General features: G+C 41.9%; 1 protein-coding gene across 1 annotated transcript in view; it reads right to left on the bottom strand.

Annotated features, from left to right (window-relative positions):
- AGBL1 (AGBL carboxypeptidase 1) overlaps positions 1–26,145 on the bottom strand; it is a 595,368-nt gene that overhangs the window by 460,284 nt on the left and 108,939 nt on the right. Inside the window, exons 10-15 of the mRNA XM_070477529.1 lie at positions 24,587–25,167; positions 22,109–22,192; positions 21,784–21,870; positions 19,554–19,702; positions 17,133–17,220; positions 5,416–5,560 (exon numbers count right to left, since the gene is read on the bottom strand). Of these exons, the coding sequence (XP_070333630.1) occupies positions 5,416–5,560; positions 17,133–17,220; positions 19,554–19,702; positions 21,784–21,870; positions 22,109–22,192; positions 24,587–25,167 (1,134 nt within the window). The remainder of the gene's footprint in view (positions 1–5,415; positions 5,561–17,132; positions 17,221–19,553; positions 19,703–21,783; positions 21,871–22,108; positions 22,193–24,586; positions 25,168–26,145) is intronic.

The raw sequence follows: 26,145 nt of genomic DNA, 5'->3' as shown, positions 1-26,145 counted from the left end.
ATCCTGGTCCCCCCTCCCACCTCCCTCTCCACCCCATCCCTCTGGGTCTTCCCAGTGCACCAGGCCCGAGCACTTGTCTAATGCTTCCAACCTGGGCTGGTGATATGTTTCACCCTAGATAATATACATGTTTTTGATAACCCATAGAAGAACCACTTCAGTGGTTCCAATTCACAGGTGAGAAAACTGAGGCTGAGAAAAGTTAAATAGCTAGCCCATGACTACACTGCAAGAAGACAGAGCTCAGACCCCAATCCAGGCCACTCTGACTCCAAAGCTTGCTCTTCCATTGTGCTCAAAACCCTGGAATTCAGGGGTCCCTGTGGTCAATGACTTCACCACCTATGCACACCTCAGCTCCTTCAGAACAGCCTTTCGTGTTTAATTCCTCAACATCAGGACCCTTTACTGATGTCTGTCCTTTCTTTTGGCCCATACAAAAATAGGTGTCTGTCGATTGATTAAATGACAACACTGATTTATGACTCACTCACTGCATCTTTGATCTACCACATGTAAGTCAATACTTCCCATTTGACATGTTTTAAATGTGAGCTCTTTATAAGATGTTGTAAATATGGCATCCTAATTCTCAACGCTTTCTTTCTCCCTCCCTCTCTCCCTATCCCTTCCCTTCTACTTCCTACTACACTATCTTCCATTTTATCTCTAAAGATAAAGCTTCATCGGCTACTCCCTTAAAATTCCCATAAAAGACTTCATTTGACCTCAGCAGGTTACCTGCTGATGGTTACTAGCTCAGGGAGTATATATGTCTGGTGAAAAACTCTATTCTACTCTTTAAAAGCCACAAGCTCTCCCAACACATCCACCCTATTTCTGATCACTTTTTTTTTTCTCTCTTGCCAACTCATATTGTTATAAGTTCTCAGTGAGATTCCACTTTCTTACTCTCTAAAATGTCCATCAGAAACTCTCTTGGGATCCCAATACTCCTGGCTACCTACGGGCAATCCAGAATATGAACCAAATACTTCAACAAGTATTGCAAACAACACATTAACAATCATTACAATTATTGAGAAAGCTTGAGATGGATGATTAAACAGGTCTTTTGCTGGCTTTGTAATGGCAATAATATTGTATTTCTTTCTTTTAGCATTATTTTAATACTATAATTTGGATGATTATCCAACAGAATTCCTGACAAGCATCTGGAAGACATCAATTTGAAAGAACCCAATAAATACTAATTCTCTCATTATAAGAGAATAATAAAATTTTTAAGGTTCACGTTGAAAAACATTCAACATACATGTACCCTGCTTTAAAAATGTCTATAATTGTTAAGCATAATCCATATTACAAGAGATTTACCAATTGCGAATTCCACATAGAAATATATTTTCCACCCCTCAGCATAACCCCCAAGTAAAATACAGCTAATTCCACTCTTGGGGTATCATCCACATATAATTTATCACTGAACTGTTGGAAGAAAACTGTTTCTCCTTAGGACATGTCCAAAAATAAAAATGACTAGTGTGCATTACAAAATGAACTCATTCTGTCCATGATGGGAGAAAGAGCTCTTTAAAAGAAGTCACAGAGTCAATTACTGTCTTAAACCTGAACAGGACAAAGTCCATGCATTATTGGAAACATAAAACCTAAAATCAAGTATATACGTTTTTCACTTCAAGTAACAAATTGTCTTTCTTACTCTGTTCTACTCATTTAAAAGGATAAAAAGCTATCCTTTTTCCTGTCTCTTTTTCTCATTAACTCTCCTCAAACTTCCCTCATGGGAAGCGATTCAGTCAATAAGCTAAATAACAAGCCAATAAGCATCAATGAACAAGACCTTTCTCTTCTTCTCACAGAGATCAGTTAATGGAAGATGAGACCATCTTCCAAGATCTTGAGTTTTTGTCCCCCATCAATACGAAATTATCCCCAGCTTGACCTCAGTGGCTCCTAAACTATTACTAATTGTTGACTGTAAACTTAAGACTTGAGACAAAAGCTACGACATACAGCACCTACTACAATGGCGGCTCACTTTTATAGGTGCACATGTACATCAAGTTGTATGATTACACAAACTCCGATGATTGAGCTCAAGTCATCAACCCACAATTTTTGTCTGTAACGTTGAGTGCTATGGATGTGGTTCAGCTGAGAACAGTGCTGTTTCCCAAACATGATCGCATTCTTATTCCAAGAAGCTTTGATGGGTCTTTGCTAAGTGCATACAAGCTAATTCCGATCTAAAATTCAAATTAAGAAGCCAGATGCAGCCAAGGTCAGCTGAAGGACCCTCAGAGTCTCCATCAGATAGGAATAGACCTCAAAGGCCAATAATCAGTTCTCTGGTCACTAGCTAAATGTGGGACTTCTAGGCTTCAGATTTTGCCTCTATGAATGATAAATGTGAGCTAAACAATTTCCCAAACCCTTTAGAATTCTAAAGTTTTATACTAGCTGCCACTGAGCTTTTCCACAGGGTCAAAGGTAATCTTTTTTTTTCTTAATTGGACTATAATTGCTTTACTATTTTGTGTTACTTTCTGTTGTACAACAACGTGAATCAATCAGCTCTCTCTCTCTCTCTCTCTCTCTCTCTCTCTCATATAAGGAGAGTGAAAAGTTGGTTAAAGTTCAACATTAGAAAACTAAGATCATGGCATCCCGTCCCATCCCTTTATGGCAAATAGATGGGGAAACAGTGGAGACAGTGGTTGACTTTATTTTGGGGGGCTCCAAAATCACTGCAGATGGTGACAGCAGCCATGAAATTAAAAGATGCTTACTTCTTGGAAGGAAGGTTATGACCAACCTAGACAGCATATTGAAAAGCAGAGACATTACTTTTTCGAACAAAGGTCCGTCTGGTCAAGGTTATGGTTTTTCCAGTGGTCATGTATGGATGTGAGAGTTGGACTATAAAGAAAACTGAGTGCTGAAGAATTGATGCTTTTGAACTGTGGTGTTGGAGAAGACTCTTGAGAGTCTCTTGGACAGCAAGGAGATCCAGCCAGTCCATCCTAAAGGAGATCAGTCCTGAGTGTTCATTGGAAGGACTGATGTTGAAGCTGAAACTCCAATACTTTGGCCACCTGATGCAAAGAGCTGACTCATTTGAAAGGACCCTGATGCTGGGAAAGATTGAGGGCAGGAGGAGAAGGGGATGACAGAGGAGGATGAGATGGTTGCATGGCATCACCGACACAATGGACATGGGTTTGGGTGGACTCTGGGAGTTGGTGATGGACAGGGAGGCCTGGCGTGCTGCGGTTCATGGGGTCTCAAAGAGTCGGACACGACTGCGCGACTGAACTGAACTGAACACATATATATACACACACACATATATCCCCTCCCTATTGAGCCTCCCTCCACTCCTTCGTCCCAGCCCTTAGATCATCACAGAGCACCAGGCCGAGCTCCCTGTGCTATACAGCGGCTTCTCACTGGCTACCTATTTTATACATGGTAGTGTATATATGTCAATACTAATCTCTCAAATCATCCCACCCGCTCCTTCCCCCTGAGTTCACAAGTCCATTCTCTAAGTCTGTAGGACAAAGATATTCTAACACGTAAAAAGAACAGTGACCTGGACCCACAGACCATTTTCCAACAGAAAAATCAAACCTGTCTTTAAAAAGGAACCCCCTTCACCAGTAGACTTTTCAACATGCAGGGTTTCATAGAAGAGACAGTAAGAACAGCTGTTGAAGGAGATCATGAATCTTGCCTGTTCTGAGGCCCTCAAGGCAACAAGCATGTTTTAAAACAAACAAGACTTGTTATAGCAAAGCTGGTGATGCACATTTCTTGGATTAAGTTCTTGAGATCTCTAAGTGCAATCCACAAATAATACTAGTTGTGTATCTTTTACAATCTGGGAAACAGTAAAAAATCTCTCTTTAGGCAAGCCAGCATATGGAGAGAAGGGCAGATGTACTTTTATGAAGCAGTTAGCTGAGTGGTTTAAGGTATGCCTTCTCAATGGAGAAAACACATTGCATTTACACTTGAATATTTCTTTGGAAGGAAAAGGTGTTCTCAGTTATCATCTTTTCCAAATCCTTATCACAGGCTTGCAATGAAAATGCTTATCCTTCAGGATAAGTGATATATATTTGCATATACACATATTATTATAAATATGCTAATAACATTTTGCATTAACACAGAGGATGGAAGTACTTTATTAGATACTTTAGCTCATGAATCCACAGGATATCCATGAAATAGCTTGGGGAGAGGGATGGTTTGCCAACTTTTTCAAATGGCAAGAAACTGCATGGTTTAAGCTATTTGCACAGATTGGTCTGACAAGCCCCGTGTAAGGCCTGATAAGATATCTGAATGATAACTTCAAGTTTGGACTGGTTGACACTACATTCCTCTTGTAAAAAGATCCTGATCTTTATTTGCAGTGATTCAATGTTTTATTCTTCTACCCTAATTGTCCACCCTGGATCCTTCTAGTCCATGGCAGAGGAAATCACTAGAAATGCTAAAGTGGCTGCAAGGTGACCTCAGGGCATTTTTCCAAGCTTCAGCCCCTCACTCTCTGCTTCACTCCTCTCAATGCATCCATGTCCTTAAATTGGCATCTCAGCTGACCTGCATGGTGTTAGCCCATTTCAGCTTATAATCTCACTCCAATCTCATTCTCCTTGTTTAACTTGAGAGTTTTCTTTTTATTTTTTTTAGGGTAAACTAATAGATATTTATTAAATCATGATTCCAACCTTCCTATATTTATTTAGTATACTTGCATTTCTAAAATAAAAGGAAAGAACCTTTCAGAATTGCAATGAAATTTTAGTTAATTTTATTTAGACTGGGAGTACTTTTTAAAGTTATATTTGTGAACTTTTTACTTCTTGTAGGCATGAAACAAAAGTAGAATATCAGTTTTGCTGCCTCAAAATATGACAAGACGAAAAAAATCACATGAGGATGTACAACACCCATGATCGAATTTGTTTAGCTGAGAAAATTTTCAAACTTTTTCTTTGCTTCCAGAAGTTCATTCTGGAAGCAAAGATGTTCTTTGCTTTGGTTTTGGCCTTGGTAAAATGAATTTTAATCTTCAGCCATTTGTCCTCCTGCAACAATGTATATTAAGGGCTTTTTAAAGGTAAAGCCCCTAAAAAGTGCCCCCTGCCCCTCGCATCCCACACTCAACCTGCAGATGAAGAACACGATATACGCCACTGGGGCCATTCAATGTCACTGGTCATGACCTCAGCCCTGCGCTCTGTCCAAGGAAGGAAACAGGACAGATGGAAAGCCCCCGAGCCAGAAACAAAAATCCCTGGCTCCCTTGGATGCCTGAAGTTCCCCACCAGGATATCAGGGTTTCCTGAAGGTTTCCAGGAAAGCCTCAAAGAGCCCCTTCATTCCAACCCGGACAGGGCTGACAGAGGAACTTACCATGAGGGCACTGTAGGTGTAGGGATAGTGGTAAGCCAGATAGCAGGCATCTTCGGCATGCGGGAAGGTGATGGTAAAGGTGAGCGTGTAATAGCACTTCCCAGAAGCTGCCCCGGTTATGGCTGTTCTCTGGCGATAATGATTTCTAGAAGAGAAGGGAGAGAGAGGAGAATGAGTGAAAGGTGGGAAGAATTGTCATTTAGATGCCATAGACCCAAAATCACTGAAGCCATGAAATTAAAAGGCACTCACTTCTTAGAGGAAAAGCTATGACAAACCTAGACAGTATATCAAAAAGCAGAGACCTAACTTTGCCGACAAAGGTCCATATAGTCAAAGCTATGGTTTTTCCAGTAGTCATGTACAGATGTGAGAGTGGGACCATAATGAAGGCTGAGAGCCAAGAACTGATGCTTTCAAATTGTGGTGCTAGGGAAGACTCTTGAGAGTCCCTTGGACAGCAAGGAGATCAAACCAGTCAATCCTATTCCCAATTTCCCAAAGGAAATCAACCCTGAATATCCATTGGAAGTATTGACACTGAAGCTGAAGCTCCAACCCTTTGACCAGCTGATGCAAAAAGCCAGCTCATTAGAAAAGACTCCGAGGCTGGGTAAGACTGAAGGCAAAAGAAGGGGGTGGAAGAGGATGAGATGGTTTCCATAGTATCACTGACTCAATGGACACAGGTCCCAGCAGACTCAGGGAGATAGTGAAGCACAGGAAGGCCTGATGTGCTACTGTTCACAGGTTCGCAAAGAGTCGGACATGACTTAGTGGCTGAACAACAACGAAGATCAAAATGCTAGTAAGTGCCTTGGACCCAGATCTGCCTGCAAAGCCTGTTCTTTCCACAACAATACTTTCTTCCCAAAGGCATACATTTGTTACCCCTGATATGGTTCAGCTTGAGAATGTATACTTTCCTTTGTCAAAGATGAAGACCCAATTTTGATACTTCAGAGAACAGTATCAACCCAATTTTGATACTTCAGAGAACAGTATCAAAGTAAATTGCACCCAGAAGTACATTCCTAGCAATATTTTCCCCACACGCTGCCAGTTACACTCCCCTTTTGCCTCTTGATGCTGAGACAGCCTGGCAGGCTTTCCTGAGAAGTGCTATCATCAAGGCTGCATTATAATGCAAAATACACCCAGACACAGATAGATGTAATTCCACCTTTGAACATTAACAACGTTGGCTTTCTTGTCCATTGTGCTTTGGGGTTTCACTGGGGGGAAGGGTGGGGAGAGGGAAGAAATAGCAGATAATTATTCTGTGTGTTCTTGCAAGTATAAAAAATACAGACTATTCTCTTTTGCCTTTTTTACCACTTTCATGACACCTCCCACCAAAGCCAAAAGAATCAAGCAATCAAGAAAGGAAGAAATAGAAAATCTACTCTCTTGTTTCTAGTGGTTTGGTAGTTTTTCAACACAAGAAGTCCTCTACATACAGACCAGTTCTGTTCCGAGAGTGTGTTCCTAAGTCCAATTTGTTCTTAACTCCAACAAATCTGATCTAGGTATCCAGCTAACACAATCAGTTACGTAGGGCTATACTGTAAAAGGTCTATAATTCTTTTCACACAAATAATACATAAAAAATACAAAAAATAAAGAAAACATTTTTCATCTTATAAGACAGGACTTATAAAAGTACAGTACAGTAGTATAGTACAATAGCTGGCATGCAGGGGCTGGCATCAAGTGAACAGGCAAGAAGAGTTCCTGATGGAGAAGGGAGAAGAGGTGGGAGATGGTAGAGCTGAAGGGACGTCAGCAACAGGAGACAGGGGCAAGCTGCAATTTCACTCACACCTAATATGCCATCACTCACACGGATGGCACAGCTTCTGGTTCCTGGCTGGATTCAATTCTATCTTCCCCTTGAAAAAGCAATTCAGTGATGCACGTTCACATCTTTGAGAGTTAAAAATTTGAAGGTTCATATATAGGAGACTTACTGGATTCATAAAACTAAGAATGGGAGAAAGAGGAATTCACAGTTCCATGGACTATAACCTACATTTCTCTTGTCTCAGCTTCTGCCAACATGGCATTCTCGGTCCCTGATCATTCTAGTGAAAGAAAGAAATTCCCAATGATGTAAGTGTCAAATGATGATCCCGCCCAGGTTCTCAGCTTCCTATTAATAGGAGCCATAGCCTTTGTGACTACAGGATTAGAAATTTCAAAAAGGCATCTTCATCCATGGTGCTCTCTGGTCCTTGATACCTAATTGGGTCTACTCTCTCCAGATTACCCTAAAGTTCTACAGTTTCTCCAGAGCTAAGGTTCTGATTATTAGCAAGTATGTAAAGAAGCAGATGGTAGCTCAGAAAGCATGCAAACCACATATGCTCTACCTTTTATTCATTCTGCCTTCACTCATAAAGGCTCTACGGCAAACACTCATTCAGTTTACACTAGCAATTATACGTCTCTTCGAAGTGAAATGAGCCAATCATCATTTTGGTCAAATGGTCAACATTTTGACAACCAATCAAAATGTGGAAGAGAGTTTTACATGCATGAGTGTGAAAGCACACACACCCCACACATACATACTCACGAAGGTAAAGGTGTTACCAAAAGAGGGGTCCAGCTACTCACCATTCATAAGCCATTAAAGAGGCCAGGTTGGTAGAAAAAAAAGTTTGCTTTATTTAGATGTTTAGAAGCTAGCAACTGGGGGGAGGGTGGACTCCAGTCCAAAGGCCAATGCCCCCTCACTCCTGACAATCAAGAGAGGAGGGCTTTCATAGACAGAGGGAGGGGGCTTCATGCAGATACAACACACACACAACACAGCTGACAGTCATCTTGAAATTGGTCATCAGTGGTCTGACCAGCATCATCCTGATTGTTTTAGGTACGGTTAATCCTCAGTCCCAGGATCAGTTTGCTTCCATGCCTTTGAGTCCAGTTCTTGGAACTGTGGCAGCTTACGTCATGGCCACAGCCTGCTCCTCATGTAGCTAACTATCTCACCCGGTGGGAGTTTCAGTATCTATGTGACAGCTCACAGGATGTGGCCCAGAATGTTATCTACAGCCCTTGAGAAGGAGCTAAGTGTCGCTGACTGCGCTTAAGGGCTATCTCATTGTTATTATTCGGTCTCCTTGGTCATTTTCCTTAGTTTCTACATGATCTCACTTCTCTAACTATATTTGTTCTTTGCCTAAAGTTTTTCTACAGACAAAATGCAGGCTGAGAACATGAGGGAAAAGGACCACAGGGTCCTGCTCTCTTTCAAAGGCAGGTAAAAACACACAACTAGTGCCTTGGGCTTCCCTCGTAGCTCAGTCAGTAAATCATCTGTCTGCAAGGCAGGAAACCCGGGTTTGATTCCTGGACTGGGAAGATCCCCTGGAGAAAGAAATGGCAAAGTACTCCAGTATTCTTGCCTGGAGAATCCCATGGACAAAGGAGCCTGGCGGGCTACAGTCCATGGGGCTGCAAGAGTTGGACACGACTAAACCCAAACCAGTGCCTTGTCATCCCTAAGTTTTTCACCTACATGGAGTAGAACCAGAGCCTGCATCTTTCTTCAAGATTAATAAGATGCCCCCAGGGTGAGTGGGGGTGGTCTCATCTCACAGGAGTCTTGTTTCTTTTTAGGTTTCCTACTGTATAATTAGAGCTAACCCGGTGGTTCAGTGGCAAAGAAACAGCCTGATGAAGGAGATGTAGGTTCGATCCCTGGGTCAAAAGATTCCCTGGAAGAGGGCATGACAACCCACTTCAGTATTCTTGCCTGGCGAATCCCATGGACAGAGGAGCCTGGTGGGCTACACAGTCCATAGGGTAACAAAGAGTCGGACACGACTGAAGGGACTGAGCATGCATGCAGGCATACAACAAACACAGTGAACAGGATTCAACCCCAGGTTTGGGCTAACTCCAAAACCAAGGTTTTTTCTTTTCATTCTATCAGCTGTCTCATAAGAATGGGAAAAAAGACAAGAAGTGTTTTTGTTTAATACAGCAAGAATTTGACGTTTTCGTTTTCATAAATTGGGGCTACCTCTAAAATAACTGAATGTAAAACAATTCAGAGGAGAGCTAGTGAAACTTATTCATTCACTATCATTCTTTATGTCATCAGTATTTGATGCCACTAAGATGCTTCTATTAATTATTAATCATTGCTAACACTGATGGAACATCTAGTATGCACCAGACACTGTTTTGAGAGTTCCATGGGCTTTATCTTATTTCGTTTCATCTTCAGCACAGATCTATCAAGTGGATGCCATTTATATCCCCTTTTACTGATGAGGAATCTCAAGTTGAGAGAGGCTGGGATAATTTGCCCCAAGATCACATCATTAACGAGTGGTAGAACTTAGATTCCAAGAACTTTCTCTCCTTGATCTGTTCTTCTAGTGAGAAAAGAAGCCTGGGGAAACTCAAGTGTGCTCTCAAATTAGACAGACCAGGGACGGGGTAGCCTGGTGGGCTGCCGTCTATGGGGTTGCACAGAGTCAGACATGACTGACGCGACTTAGCAGCAGCAGTAGCAGATACACTGTGCATGCTAAGTTGCTTCAGTCCTGTCCAACTCTGTGCAACCCTATGGACTGTAGCCTGCCAGGCTCCTCTGTCTAAGGGATTCTTCAGGCAAGAATATTGGAGTGAGTTGCCATGCTCTCTTCCAGGGGATCTTCCCGACCCAGGGATCAAACCTGCATCTCTTATGTCTCCCACACTGGCAGGCGAGTTCTTTACCACTAGTGTCATCTGCGAAAGGGAAAGTGAAAGTCAGTCAGTCATGACCAACTCTTTGCAATCCCATGGACTACACAGTCCATGGAATTCTCCAAGCCAGAATACTGGAGTGGGTAGCCTATCCCTTCTCCAGGGGAGCTTCCCGACCCAGGAATCAAACTGAGGTCTCCTGCATTGCAGGAGGTTTCTTTACCAACTGAGCTATCATCTGGGAAGCCCCTTGGATATGTCATCTTAGGTCAAGGATAATATGGAGAGATCAGTCATTCCACAGTTAAAAGGCTCCCCTCTGCTTTTCCATTCCCTGAACCATTTATCTTTGGAAGGATCTGCACTTCTATAATCATAAAGCCTTCAATGAAGCAAGGAGCAAAGTACACAAATGCATAGTTATGAACTCCATCTATTTCCATTTGTACTTTAAAACAGGCCGGGAAGTCATATTTTTTATTTTATTTTGGGGAAGCCTTTTTTTTTTTCCTGTGTGTGTGCATGAAAGAAGCAAATGCCAAGACAGAGAAGGAATTAGATAATCTCATAATGACGATGGCTCTGTTTAACATGGGTGTATCATTTCAGTTAACAGGATCTAACGAGGCAGAGCTGCCAAGTCACCAGGCTGCCCTGTGTCTGCGGCATTTCTAATATTCTGGAGAGCACCAAATCTGTCTCCTGAGATCCCCGGCAAGGATGTGCGATGGCAGAGCTCTTGTATGACATTCATCTTCATGAGTGAGCTGTTCCGTCCCCTCTCACGAGCAGAGATAAATGTCAGAAGAGATCAGCCATGGTGTATTACATGGCCACTCTGAGTGGGCAGTGCCTCTCCCCCTGCCCTTCAGCAAAAAGAAAAAAAATTACTTTAGACCAGAGCCGAGAGAGTATTCAAAAAGATGTGCGGCTGTGTACGTTCGAGGGAGAAGCAGACCTCCGGGAAGTAAGGAAAGCAGAAACTAAAATTGCCCTGGCTTACTTTTATGAGAGGCGTGGAAAAACAGGCCTGCCCATTTCTTTCTTCCCTCCGAGGATCCCTTTTGGGTTTCCGGCTTAGCGGTCTCTAAGGTGGGTGGGCGAGGGGGTGGGATGGAGGTACTCCAGGGAAGGGGCAAGAAGATCAAATCAACTGAACATGGGGAGAAGATGTGAGAATTCCTCTTTAAATGTATCATGGTCTTAGAAGAAAAAAATAAAGTTGCCTAAGGGTTAATGTAAGGATTGAAGCTGCTGCCCGCATGCTGTGCAAATCAACCTACTGTGATGAATAACTGTGAAACAAGCTAGATTTCAGAGTTAGGAAAAACACTGACTGAAGCCACCCACCCTGACTAGGCACCCCAGCAACCACTGGCATGAGTTATTTTATGACAGGAGGTCCTGGTAAGGAATAATGGAACTAACAAGCCATCATCAACCAGAAGAATTGAGGAAAAGTCAAAAGGAGACACCGCACGTCCAGTCAACCTCCCAGAATCCTTCTTGCTGGACTTCATATTGGTCAAGCAATGCACATACCACCAGGAAGGAACCCAAGTCAGAATGATTGGCCAGAGACAACCCGGAAACTAATCCCATCCCCGTAAAACCTGCAATGGCGAACCACGCGTCAGAGCAGTCCTCCCGGGTTCCCTTGCCCTGGTCTCCACGTGGGCCCCACCTTAGCAATAAACTCTCCAGCTTTCTCAGTGTCTCCTTGGACAGCTCATTTCCCCGTGTTAGACAAGAACCCACTCTCGGGTCCTGGAAGGGGTGCTCCTTCCTGCAACAATAGTGTTAATGGTCTTATCCACTCTTGTCTGTTGTTTTCCAGGGCTAGAATATGAAAAATATATTACATTGTATATCAATAGTTTTCATATATCAGATAGGTAAGTATGGATTTGCTACACAGGAGGCTTCCTCAGGGAGGGATGGGAATAGTTCACTATCTCTCTCCTTCTTTTGATGCTAGCTTCTGGCAAGGTATTTAAATTTGCAGAAGAATTCTCAAGTGGATTTACAGATTATATTATCTAAATTAAACCCTACAATACAGACAATTCATTTTTTCTAAATTCGGCTTGGAATTCAGAGATTGATAATAATATTACATTTTAAGCATGAATGACAAAGAGAATAGAAAAACTGACATGATCTACCTCCTACCCTTAATATTAGCTCTTTCTCAAGAATTCTTATTTGTGCAAAAATTCACTAATTAGATCTGAGGAGTTAGCCACAATTTTTCAAAATTATCCACCAGACACTTTACAACTATATTTTTCATGGTCAACTTTAAGGGTACAGGATGCCCCAAGTTATCAATAGTATAAAAATATAATAATTTTACATTTAAAATTTAAAGATTTAAATTTTCAATTATTTTTCTCATCTTTTCCCCATGATTTAAAATTCTAAACTTTTTGCACGTTTTCTAAGGGTACATAATATATTAGGACAGCAAGACTTACATAATTGAATTTTTAAACTTTTGAACAAATTATAGAAGTCCATGGATTGGGGCTTCTCTGCTGGTCCGGTGGTTAAGAACCCACCTGCCAATGCAGGGGACACAGGTTCAACCCCTAATCTGGGAGGAGCCCACATGCCATTGAGCAACTAAGCCCCCGTGCCACAGCTACGGAGCCTGCATGCCTAGAGCCCGTGCTCTGCAACAAGAGGAGAGGCCACTTTTTAATGGCTGAGTCATATTCCATAGTGTATATGCACCATAGCTTCCTCATCCATTCGTCTGCTGATGGGCATCTAGGTTGCTTCCATGTCCTGGCTATTATAAACAGTGCTGCGATGAACATTGGGGTGCACGTGTCTCTTTCAGATCTGGTTTCCAGCCTCCCTCCCCACCCCATCCCTCTGGGTCTTCCCAGTGCACCAGCCCTGAGCACTTGTCTCATGCATCCAACCTGGGCTGCTGATCTGTTTCACCCTTGATAGTATACTTGTTTCAATGCTATTCTCTCAGAACATCCCACCCTCACCTTCTCCCAGAGTCCCAAAGTCTGTTCTGTACATCTCTGTCTCTTTTTCTGTTTTGCATATAGGGTTATCGTTACCATCTTTTTAAATTCCATATATATGCGTTAGTATACTGTATTGGTCTTTATCTTTCTGGCTTACTTCACTCTGTATAATGGGCTCCAGTTTCATCCATCTCATTAGAACTGATTCAAATGTGGGTTGGTGCACTGGGAAGACCCAGAGGGATGGGATGGGGAGGGAGGCAGGAGGGGGGATCAGGATGGGGAACACATGTAAATCCATGGCTGATTCATGTCAATATATGGCAAAAACCACTACAGTATTGTAAAGTAATTAGCCTCCAACTAATAAAAATAAATGAAAACAACAACAACAACAACAAAAATAAATCCAAAGCAAAAAAATAAAAGAGAGAGAGAAGCCACTGCAATGAGAAGCCTGTGCACCGTAACAGGAGAGCAGCTCCCGGCCACCTCAGCTAGAGAAAGCCCGTGCTCAGCAGCCAAGACTCGGCACAGCCATAAATAAATAAATAAATTTTTTTAAAAAATCCATGGATTAATATATGTTATCAAAATACTTTGGAGATCACTTTTTAAGTGATAATGCTCAGACCTAAAAAGCAGTCAGCCCATTTCCTTAATTGATCTTTATTGCTATCCCTTTTTAATGGAAATGAATATCCCATTCTTTCTGAGTGCTCTCTTTTTTCCTTTCACCATCCCATAGATATACTCAGGTGCCATGGCTCATGGTTCTTTCCACAATAAGCACCCAGCGGATCTTTTAGAACGCGGTACTAAATCTAAGAATGTACACAGTCAAAGGACTTCTGAGCTCCTGATGACACATCGGAGACAAAAAAATAAGGAGGCAAAGTTCTCCCAAATAAATATATTAGACAGAATAAAAGCAGGGATGGGGGAAAAAATAATCTGCTAGAGCAGAGTGAAAAATTAACATCATATATTAATGCATATGGTGGCTCAGATGGTAAAGCATCTGCCTGCAATGCAGGAGACCCGGGTTCGATCCTTGGGTCAGGAAGATCCGCTGGAGAAGGAAATGGCAACCCACTCCAGCATTCTTGCCTGGAAAATCCCATGGATGGAGAAGCCTGATAGGTTACAGTCCATGGGGTCACAAAGAGTTGGACACGACTAAGCAACTTCACTTTCACTTTTCCATGGAATGTAGAAAGATAGTACAGATGAGCCTGTTTGTGGGGCAGGAATTAGAGAACAGACAGAGGGACAGAGGAGGGCAAGGGGAGGGTGAGACAAATGGCGAGATTAAGTCTGACATATACGCACTTCCACGTGTAAAACAGCCAGCCAGTGGGAAGCTGCTGCATAACACAGGGAGCTCAGCTCAGCGCTCTGTGATGGCCTGCAGGGGTGGGGTGGGGAAGGTGGAAGGGGGGTGGGAGTCTCCAGAGGGAGGAGATATATATATATATATACGTATAGCTGATTCATTTCATGGTACAGTAGAAACTAACACAACATTGGAAAGCAATTACACTCCAGTAAAAAAAAAATTAAGTCAATGCTTCACTCTAATAGAAAGAAGATGCAATTAATTGCAATAAAATACAACATATTTTTTTAAAAAGATTGTGATAAGTAAAAGAGGGAAACAAATACATTTTCTAATCTAAGGCATTTTACCATACAGAAAATTACCCTGATTTGTGGTTATATAGAGATACACATATCTATCCTGTTGTTAGATCACGTTATTGAAAATATGTTAACACAATGTGGCCAATCATTGTAAAACAAGCTACATGACTGTGTAGCAATCTTATCCATTCATCTGCTTGGATTCATGGTTGGAAGATGAAAAATGAATTATATTACACACGCATGGTTTTCATGTTACCCCTCTGTTGCTCTTTAATCACATAACAATTGTCTTGTTAATGAATCTAAAAGCTATTAACATTAACACAGGCATCCTTTAGGCCAACGCTCTGCTTTGGGATGTCTGATTTCTTCCTTCTCTTCTGGGCAATCCCCTTAAGCTGATGCTTTATCCCCCATCCCAAGGAAGCAGCCTCTAGGGGGAGTTATTCCCTCTCCACCCCTACTCCCCAAAGGATGCTCAAAGTTAATGTTTGTCCAGTCTCCTACTAAGCTACAGATCCAAGCCTGCTGCAAGCTGGGTCTTTCATGCTTATTTAGGATTACTATTTAAGGACACTTAAAATTATTCTTCTCTAAAACTTTTCATATATTTATGTATTTTATTGGCCTTTTATTTTTAAGCCCCCTGTGCTGGGTCTTCATTGCTGCCTGGATTTTCTCTAGTTGTGGCAAGCAAGGGCTACTCTCTAGTTGCAACGTGCAGGCTTCTCATTGCGGTGGCATTTCCTGTGGGAGAGTACAGGCTCTAGGGAACATAGGCTTCGGTAGTTATGGTAGTTATGGCTCAGCTGCCCTGTAGCACGTGGGAGCTTCTTGGACAAGGGATTGAACCCATGTTCTTTGCATTGGCAGGTGGACTCTTAACCACTGGACCACCAGGGAAGTCCAAAAAGTTATTCTTGATACACCTACATCCAAATTTATCTTTCATTATTTTCCACTGCAGCTATTGCTCCTATCACTGTAAGGTGATTTTAGTCTCAGTCTCCGTAGACCATAAAAATATCCTAAGAGTCTGTAGCTAGGTGGGTAACTGCTATGGAAAATGAACAAGTGTATGATTTTGCTATTGTTCTGAAGAATATAAGGAAAATACTAGCCTACCCAGGTCCATATTCTAATACCTGCAAGACCGAAGGCTGTCGACTTTTTTTTTATTATTTATTATTTATTAATATAAACTGTTAGCCCAGCTCTGTGCTTTGTAGACTGTCCTTGCTTTGTGGTGATGTTTGCCCTTATGCCTGGCAGAACAATAAGGCTCTAGACCTTCCTCTCTGTCAATGCTCCTGTCCTCACAGTCTCAAAAGCCAAGAGGCATAAAGAATTTTCACACTCTTTCTTTTTGATATTTGCAACAATCCTAAACTCTCCAATGCCTGATAATATTCTTTAGGGCCCCTTGTCATCTCAGAAAGAGATACAACTTACTTTATCCCAGGAAATAGGTAGTAGCCTATCAATTTTTACAAGAAACTAGCAATGAGCTAATATTAATTACATCCCTTCTACCTGTCCACAATTCCCATCTCTCTTTTTTTTTTTGTCTTATGAATTTCTATTTTATTTTCTATCAAAGGAAACTGTACAAATAAGCAATTCATGGGCCTGGAATGCATTTGTTTTATCAAAATACATGGATAATTCAAATTTCATTACAACTTTAGAGGATAAATTGATGAATCTGGCTACTGATCAAGAGTTGAAGATGACTTCTGAAAATACTTTTACTTTTTTCTAAAATGCTATCTGGCTGTGGAGGAACAGTTACTTAAGTGTACTTGTCACATATTCACGCTTACCTACTTTGGAAAACTGAAGCACAGGATGGATAAGAATAAGCCAGAATGTCTGAGACATTTTTGTTCACTGAGACAAATGGCAATAGGAAAGAAACTGAAGGCTGAGGCACTAGTCATAGGTTGAGTCTGTATCCAACAATAAGATTTAAAGGTTTTGATGTGTTTAAATAAGAACAGATGATTTTTCACAAAACCAAAAGATATTTCTCATGGTCTACTGTGGGTGTCATTTAACTTGCTTATGCTTCTGAAAGACACAGCATTTGTCGTTTAGAGGGTGATGAGTAAACCAGAAAAGCACAGATTGATCAGGTTTATAAGATTAAAATGGAGAAGCAGGAAGGACTTCCCCGGCGGTCCAGTGCTCCCAACATAGGGAGCCCAGGTTCAATCCCTGGTCAGGGAACTAGATCCTGTATGCCACAACTAAGACCTGTCACAGAGAAATAAATAAATAGCAAATAAATATTTTTTAAAGACTTTTTTTTTTAAATGGAGAAGTAGGAAGTTGAGAGAGAATGAAAGAGCAAGGAAAGCTAACAGTCTAACTTACTTGTAATAACAGATGTCGTAGCCTGTCCGTACCCAGGTGGGCCTGCCAAGAAGAGCGTCCTTCACGGAATACAGAGTCAGCTGCATCCCTACACAAAAAAAAAAGGCAGAGTTAATCCATGAGGGGGGGAAACGGAAAGGAGAGTTGTGGTAGGCTGAATAACAGCCCTCGAACGTACGCAGATCTTGGGCCTTCCCTGGCAGTTCAGTAGTTAAGACTCTGAACTTCCAGTGCAGGGGGTACAAGCTTGATCCTGGGCTTCCCTGCTGTCTCAGACAATAAAGAATATGCTTGCAATGCATGAGACCAGGGTTCTATCCCTGAGTCAGAAAGATCCCCTGGAAAAGGAAATGGCAACCTACTCCAGTATTCTTGCCTGGAGAATTCCATGGACAGAGGAGCCTGACAGGCTAACCATATGGGTTTGCAAAGAGTCGGACATGACTGAGTGACCAACACTTTCGGGAGCTAAGATCTCTCATGCCACACTGTGTGGCCAAAAATAAATAAATAAATAAAATAAAATTAGGAATATCTGAAAAATAAAAAAGATACCTAGGTCTTAATCCTTGGAAGCTGTGTGTTAACCTTCTATGACAAAAGAGACTTTGTGGATATGATTAAATTAAGTATCTTGCGAGGAGGAGATCCTGATTGTCTCTAAATTCAATCACACATGTCTTTCAAAGAGAGAGGCTGGGAGAGGTTTGAGTTTAGAGGAGAAGCAATGTGACTGAAGCAGAGAGGTTTGAAGGTGCTCTGATGCTGAAGATGGAGGAAGGGGCCATGAGCCAAGGAATGTGAGGAATACAGCTCTAAAAGCTGGAAAACAAAAATAAATAATCTGCTAGACTGTCCAGAGGAAGACTTCCAACACCTTGACTTAAGCCCAGGGAAACTGATTTGGGACTTGTGGACTTTGGAACTGTAAAAGAATACATCTGTCTTCTTTAAAACCACAAAATATGAGACAATTTGTTAGAACAGCTACAGCAAGTGGATTCAAGAGTCAAGGATTCCCTTTTCTCTTTCTATACCAGCAAAAGTCTATTTCATCATTGCAAAACAGACACAATGTCCTATGCTCGAGCCTGGAGATGTGGGAATATTTTTTCTTTACTCAAAGCTGCTCAGTGCATTAATACATGAGCCAACAGTAACATGCAGAACTTCCAGTTTCCAGAAACATTCAAGATACATATGGGCTCCTAATCACTCTTTGTCCCTTGAATGTCTCCTCTAAAACTACCACAGGTGTTAGGGAGAATTTAAACGTTCTCCACTGTTTTCTGAGAGTGTAAATGAGCATTGTCCTGTTGAATTGTGCTCTTTGCCTGTCTGTCACAAACAGAGCAATTCGTGTGCTCCTGGGGGGTTCACGAGATGGAGAGAAGGAATAAGTGAGAGGGCTCACTGACTTCAAAAAGTTCAAGATGAGACAAGGAGGCAGGTAGTTATGAAAAGTTATGTGAGGTGTACAGTAAGTCCCCTACATATAAATGAATTCCGTTCCAAGAGAGCATTCCTAAGTCTAATTTGTTCATAAGTCCAATAAGTTAGCCTCGGTGCCCAACTACCATCATCAGTTATATAGTACGGTACTGTAATAGGTTTATGATACTTTGCACAGAAATTACACATAGCAAACACAAACCTTTTTTTTTTTTTTTTTTTAGATTTTAATCTCATAGAACAGTACCTTGAAAAATACAGGAGTACAGTACAACTGGCATGCAGGGACTGGCATCGAGTGAACAGGCAAGAAGAGTTACTGATGGAAGAGGGAGAGGAGGTGGGAGATGGTATAATGGAAGGGTCATCAGCAATAGGAGATGGAGGGCAAGCTGCAATGTCACTCATGCCTGATATCGATGGCATAGGTTCTGATTCCTTGCTAGATTCAGCTCTATCTACTCTCTTGAAAAAAAAGGTCCAGTGATTTCTGGGTTGTAATGTACCAGCTACATCACCACTGTTTTACGCTTGCTTCCACACATCATGGGCTTGAGATAAAGATACTGTACTACTGTACTCTATACATTACTGGACAGTACACAAAAGAACAACTATTTATAGAGGATGCATGGGGGTGATGGTATACACCACACACATGAACTAACTTAAGTGATTGGATGTGCAAATGAATGTTCGCATCTTGGAAAGCTTGCAACTTGAAGGCTCATATGCAGGGGACTTCCTTTAGTTACATTGCAGGGCAGAGGGAGAGTTTCCCACTCCCCTCCCACAGTAGGAATTTGCTCTAGGTTGGCACCTGACTTGCCATATATGTTAACAAAAATGTACCATCCCAACTTCAAACCCTATGCAACCCAAGCTGAGCTTCTGATAATAATTCCAACACTCAAAGTGACATCATTTTTGGTGTTATTGTGAAAGTCTCTCTTCCCTGAGTGCACATACCGTAATTGAACTGGCTGTTGGGCTTCTCACAGTTGATGATGTTGAAGCGGTAGGGGATAGCAGCCCTCATACCGCTCACCTTGAAGTAGAACCACTGCTGGTGCTGCGTGCTATTCACATCAGCATTGACCAGTAAGTCATACTCAAACCTGCAAAGGCAGAAGCAAAACCAGTGGGTTAAAAGCCTTCAAGAGAACTTCCAACAATGAGAAGTCCACACAGCTCAGGTTCTGGATGACAGATCTAAGACTCAGGATCTCAGTTGGCTGGTAAGCTATAGTTATCATCCTTGTCTCACAATTTTGGACACAGGCTCTAGAAATTTAAGAAGAGGGAAGCAGTATCCTGGTATTAAAAGAGTCAGTTATACAATTAGAGCACATCTTTTCATTAAACAGTAAGGAAGCTTCAAGTAGTCATATACAGATATGAGACTTGGACCATAAAGAAGGCTGAGTGCCAAAGAATTGATGCTTTTGAATTGTGGTGATGGAGAAGACTCTTGAGAGTCCCTTGGACTGCAAGGAATCAAACAAGTCAATCCTAAAGGAAGTCAACCATGAATGTTCATTGGAAGGACTGATGCTGAAGCTGAAGCTCTAATACTTTGACCACCTGATGCGAAGAGTTGACCCATTGGAAAAGACCCTGATGCTGGGAAAGACTGAAGGCAAAAGGAGAAGAGGGTGGCAGAGGATGGGATGGTTAGATAGCATCACCAACCCTACAGACATGAATTTGAGCAAATTCTGGGAGATAGTGGAGGACTGAGGAGCCTAGCGTGCTGCAGTCCATGGGGTCACAAAGACCCAGACATGACTTAGCAACTGAATGACGACAATAACAATGAAGTGTCTATCCAGGTCGAAAAATGTAAGTGTGCTATATTCCAGAGAAAATTGTGGTCACATCTGGTTGGATATGCCATTACTATCTGATGCTAGACATGACTTTTGAGAATCATTCCCTCATACGAAAATTAGAAATAGTGACTAAACTTGCAGTACTGTTTGTAAAGATTAAGTAAAATAGCATATGTAAATCCCCATCAGGGCAACAAACATGAATTACACTAGCAAGGAAGGATTTATCTGTTTGTCCCCCCCCCCCCCCACTTTTTAATTGATTTAGTTTACATGCACAAAAGTATACAAATCTTAAATGTACAACTCAATGAGTTTAAATAAATTCATCTGGACACACCTGTCTGACGGTTCACTGGATCAATATATAGAACAGTTTCTGCACACCAGAAAGTCCTTATGTGTCTCCACTCTGGCACCATGTCTCCAGAAAATTATTTTTTGAGCTTTAGCAACAAAATTGGTAATGCAGTTTTGACTTAACATTATCATCAGGATACTTTGTTTTCAAAAAAGTCTTATCCCAGCCTCTTGACACACTCTTTTTCATAAAACTGAACTTTATTCTAAGATTAAGTCACTATAGGGGGAGGACTTGAATCAGATTTTTTTTTTCTTTCAAGCACCCAGTCTTGTTCAGCAAGTAATCAAAGTCAGTATCACCAACAGTAAAACAAAATAACATTGTGTCCTTGCCATTTTATGACATCAGGAAAAGGCAATGTAAAATCATCACCAATGTAAAATTGTTGCCAAAATAAATGTTTCTCTAGAATCTAATCATGAAGCAGGAAACAGATTCTGGTTGTGGGTTGTTCTACAATAATCCACTCTGAATTTTCTAAAATGTCAGTGTCAGTGTTATGAAAGGCCATAAAAAGATGATAAAGTGAATAGTTCCAGATTAATGTGTGTGCAAAGTATGTGGTCTTTGAGAGAGTTCTGGAATTTAAAAAAAAAAAAAAGCCATAAAGATATTTGTGACAGTTGGGGAAGTTTCTGTATAGCCACTATCATTACATGATCTTTGAGTTGCACGTGGGATCTTCCCAGACCAGGGATCAAACCCACAGTTCCTGCATTGGCAGGAGGATTCTTAATCACCAGACCACCTGGGAAGTCAAAGTCTCCACTTTCTTGACATCCGCTAATGAGTTCCCTGGTGATGTGCTGGTAAACATTTAACAATCAACTCTTAGGAAAATAAAAAATTTCACATGCTGGCCGGTCTGTATATTGTAAATGGTCCCACCATAACAGATTTCAAACTATCGATGTGAGGTCCCTGAAAACAGAGGACGGGACAGATAGTCACAAAATGCTGGCTTGAGCTGCCAGTACCTACCCCTGTAGCCTTCCTTACTTACTGACGCACATGGATGGCTTTGCGAAGATTTCCTGACTCAAACGCGGAGAAGAACTGCAAGCAGTCAGAAGCAGTATCTTGCAAAGGCCTGAAATGAATTAAAGAACCTGTTATTATAGGAGTGACTGCTATTCTTAGACACAGTTTGACATTTCTTAGAGATAAGTTTTATCTTACAGATCTTTAACACGAATTTTCACCATGTTGTTTTTAGGAGAAGGAATGGAATACTAACTTAAATTATTCTTATTCACATGCTGTTAAAAGGTTTCTCAATATGCCCACCACCCCTCACCCTCACTCCACTGATGTTCAGGACCACCTACCAAGGCTCATCTAAACTGAAGACAACCTTATTTATAATATCACTTGGCTGGATGAGTCTCCGGACATCCTCAAGTATCTTGATCCTGGAAAGGAAAATTGGAAACATTTTAAGGGTTGGCCCTCACTCCTTACCCCATTCATCCTGTGTCATGTGGAAAGCACTTTGGGAGTCATCAGTGAATTATGAAAAAAAAAAAAATGCAATAATACCCCAACCTGATCTGAATGAGTACAAAAAAAAAGGATGCCTCCTTCCTTTTCTTCATTATCAAACAATAAAACTGAACTGAGCAGGAGAAATGTACGAAGCCGTGATGCCAGATTGTAGTTTTAGGAGAACTGTCTACTTGAAGGAGTTTTGTCAAGAGCATTCAGGCTGGAGGACTCTGAGAGCTTCTGGCTGTGGGAATAAGAGGGTCCTTTGCACTAAGACAGGAGACATCAGGGTTGCTGACTGTTAGCCTCTGCAAGGTCTGGGAGATGCCAGTAAGACTTAAACTTTTGTGTCATTTATGCTCCAAAAGATTATGCCTAAGAAACATCTTTTGTCTAAGAAACAGCAAAGTGTGCTTAGTCAAATCTGACTTTGCAGCCCCGTGGACTGCAGCCTGCCAGGCTCCTCCATCCACAGAAGTCTCCAGGCAAAAGTACTGAAGTAGGTTGCCATTTCCTCCTCCAGGGGATCTTCCCGACCCAGGGATAAAACCCACGTCTCCTGTGTCCCCTATATTGGCAGATGGATTCTTAACTACTGTGCCACCTGAGAAGCCCAAGAAACAGCAATATCCGGGAGATTGAAATATGAGAGAGGAAGGATACCTGAAGATCTTTCAGATTCCCTCCCTAAAAAACAAAAAAACAAAAAGATTCCCTCCCTAAATTTCCATTCCATGTCTCTGTGGTAGGGAGGGGTAGGAGAAGAGGAAGGATAGGTCAACAAGAGACTCAAATTCAGGGGAAAATGTCCTGTCCAGGGGAGTGTGTAGGTGAGCCAGCCCCTGAGGTGAGTCTCTCAGGAAATAGAGCATTAAGATAAGGTCAGAGGCATGAGGTCAGAAATGTCAGAGGTCAGAGATGTCAGCCAAAAGACCAAGTAGGAGCACTTTTTTCTTGGCGTCCACCATCAATTTGCTGATGAACTTGAATATAAGTTAATAAAACTTACTGCTATGCACACTTTACTGCATAGACTTAATGCATAATTTTTTATGCTCATTTTTTTTCCCATGAAGATAGGTTTTTCCCCCCTTGGCTTTAGTGATTTTCTTTTTAATCTCACTAGGCCATTCCCAAGGCAAAGCTCCCTTCCATGCATGCTGGGAATAATCCATCACCCAAAATTTCTTCCCTGGAAGATGCATTTTTTCCTTACAATCCTCAGTGATGCAGCCAAACTATTCCCCAAGCCAAGTCAGGTTCTGTAAGGTTGAGACTGTCGCATGGAGGTCTACTAACTCCTCACCTCAAGAGATCAGACTCCAATTTGCAGTGAATGAGAAAAGTGATCCCAAATAATCCACACTAGTTTGTTTGTCTGTTTGTTTTCCTGGGAAACTTCCCTTAAGGAATGATCCCAGTGTTTGGTGGAACTAGATAATCTTTTCCTTTTGTAGGATTTGCAACAGACAGGAGCTAAGCAGTTGCATTTGAATCATCTAAGAAACTCATTTTGCAGACACACATCTACTACCTGGAGGAGGGCACGGCAACCAACTCCCGTATTATTGCCCGGAGAACCCCGTGGAGAGAGGAGCCTGGTGGATTATAGTCCTTGGGGTCACAAAGAGTCGGACACAACTAAATAACCAACACTTTCACGTTTCACTTTAAGGTCTACCACTCTATACTTGACTTCCCTGGTGGCTCAGATGGTAAAGCACCTGCCTACAACGCGGGAGACCCGGGTTCAATCCCTGGGTTGGGAAGATCTCCTGGAGAAGGAAATGGCAACCCACTCTAGTACTCTTGCCTGGAGAATCCCATGAACAGAGGAGCCTGGTGGGCTATCGTCCATGGGGTCGCAAAGAGTCAGACACGACTGAGTGACTTCACCTCACCTCACCTCACTCTATACTTGGTTCTGAAATGTCCTAGTAGAGAGACAAGCTTGTATATTTGGCAAAAATTTTCTTAAGGGTCTTGGGGTTTTTTAATTTTTTTTTTTTTTGATGTGGACAATTTTTAAAGTCTTTATTGAATTTGTTACAATATTGCTTCTGTTTTTATGCTTTAGTGTTTTGGCATGCAGGAGCTTAGCTCCCAGACAAGGGATCGAATCAGCACCCCCTGCACTGAAGGGTGAAGTCCTAAGCACTGGACCATCAAGGAAGCTTGACTTTTGGTTTTCAGACGCTCCTGACTAATGTTCACTTTCCTGAAGATAACAGAATTATCTGCCCCAACCATTCCACCTACAAAAATATTTACTAAAGAAGAAAAAAAAAAAAACATAGCTCCCAAGTTAGTAACACCATCACCTTTGGACTCCACATTTACGTTGCAACATAGGCTGGGCAGAGAGAGGTGGACAATGTCCCCAGAAATCAGGAAATGCCATCCTGGTGAAGTCAGCCACAGATCTGGTTATCCCGGCTTTGGCCATATAAAGATAGGGGTCATGGAAGACCACAGGCTTCAGATGTGTCTGCAGGAGCTGATCTATGAATTTGGCAGTTTCTCTAGTCTTAGCAGAATTGGAAAAGGAAGCACTTATCCTTGGGCAGGAAATTGCATCCATGTCCCAAGCATCCTCTTGGAAGGATGCCTGAGTGCTTGAGACATCACTTCCAGAAGAACCTATCCCAGGACCATTAGAGTGTACATTTTGGTATGAAATCATTCCAGGTCCTCGTTTGGAAGTTAGATGTATGTTGGACCTCCCCATCTTCACCCTGCTCAGAAGAGAGGTTTGGACTGGGACTTCTTTTTCTTGTCCCCCGGAGATTTGGTCCTTATTCAAGCAAAGCCCCTTTGGGGAGGCAGCAGTCGGAATGTGACGGTGATTGGCATACTCAGTCTCATCAGAATTCAGATCATCTCCAGGCTTGGACTCCAGTTCCTTCAGGTTAAAAGGGGAAAGGAATATGTCATTGTTTCCTTCCAACAGAGAATGCAATCCGATCCCTGTCCTTACTCTCTGGGCACAGAGCTAAGCATAAATCCTGTCAACTGGAAAGCTTTCTCCAAGGTCAGTCAACGAAAGTCTAAGCTTCAAGAGTGAAAGAAATGGTAGAATCCTAGCAACTCGCATTTGGAAGGGGCATTCAGTGGGTCTAGCACAGTTCTACATGAATGCCTCCCGAGACACCTCAAGCATTTACAGTCTAGGCAAACAACTCACTTACAGAAGCTTCCTTGCATCCTGAGCTGCTTCTTTGCATTTGTGGGTGATTTTGATTGTTTTTAAGATATTCTCTTTTACATGTAATTAAAATTTCCTTCCCTGAAACTTTTACCCACTGATCCCCTTCTGCTTTCTAGAGCAAAATACAGTATGTTAACTCTCTTCTATAAGTGGCTTAGCTTATACTCTTAGAAGTGGCTAAATTCATGCTTTATTAAGAATCATAAGAAAAGAATGGAGGTCCAAAAGTAGGTCTAAAATTTGGGTGGGAGCAGCAGTAGCAACAGTAACTAGTCACTGAACTGACATCATTAGGTATAAGGTTCTTGATTTCTATCCACTAACAAAGAAACCCTAGAATCAGGCTGGTCACCTTCAGAAAGCCAAGGAGTACAACCTTTCCATTTTGACAAGGGGAAAATTAAATCACCAAGATTTTCACTTGCTTATCAGTGTGTGGGGCTAGACACCTTGCCCACCAGGCAACAGGCTGCAACGTGAGCCTCCGTCCTACTTCCTTCCTAGGTGCCGGGGTCACACTGTAGAACCCTTGCATGCATTGTGGCTCTGCCATCTTCTCACGTTTTTGTTTAGCCTTACGCTTCTTTTCAGAAAGACCCCAGAAGCAGATTGCTAAAGATGAGTGATGCTTTCCTTGTGGAAACCTGTCTAGCATCCCAGCGCGTGCAAAGA

This window comes from Odocoileus virginianus, chromosome 16 (genome assembly GCF_023699985.2).
Source record: "Odocoileus virginianus isolate 20LAN1187 ecotype Illinois chromosome 16, Ovbor_1.2, whole genome shotgun sequence".
Taxonomy (NCBI): domain Eukaryota; kingdom Metazoa; phylum Chordata; class Mammalia; order Artiodactyla; family Cervidae; genus Odocoileus; species Odocoileus virginianus.
Note: the sequence above shows the minus strand (reverse complement) of the source record. Positions and strands in the feature narration are given on the sequence as shown.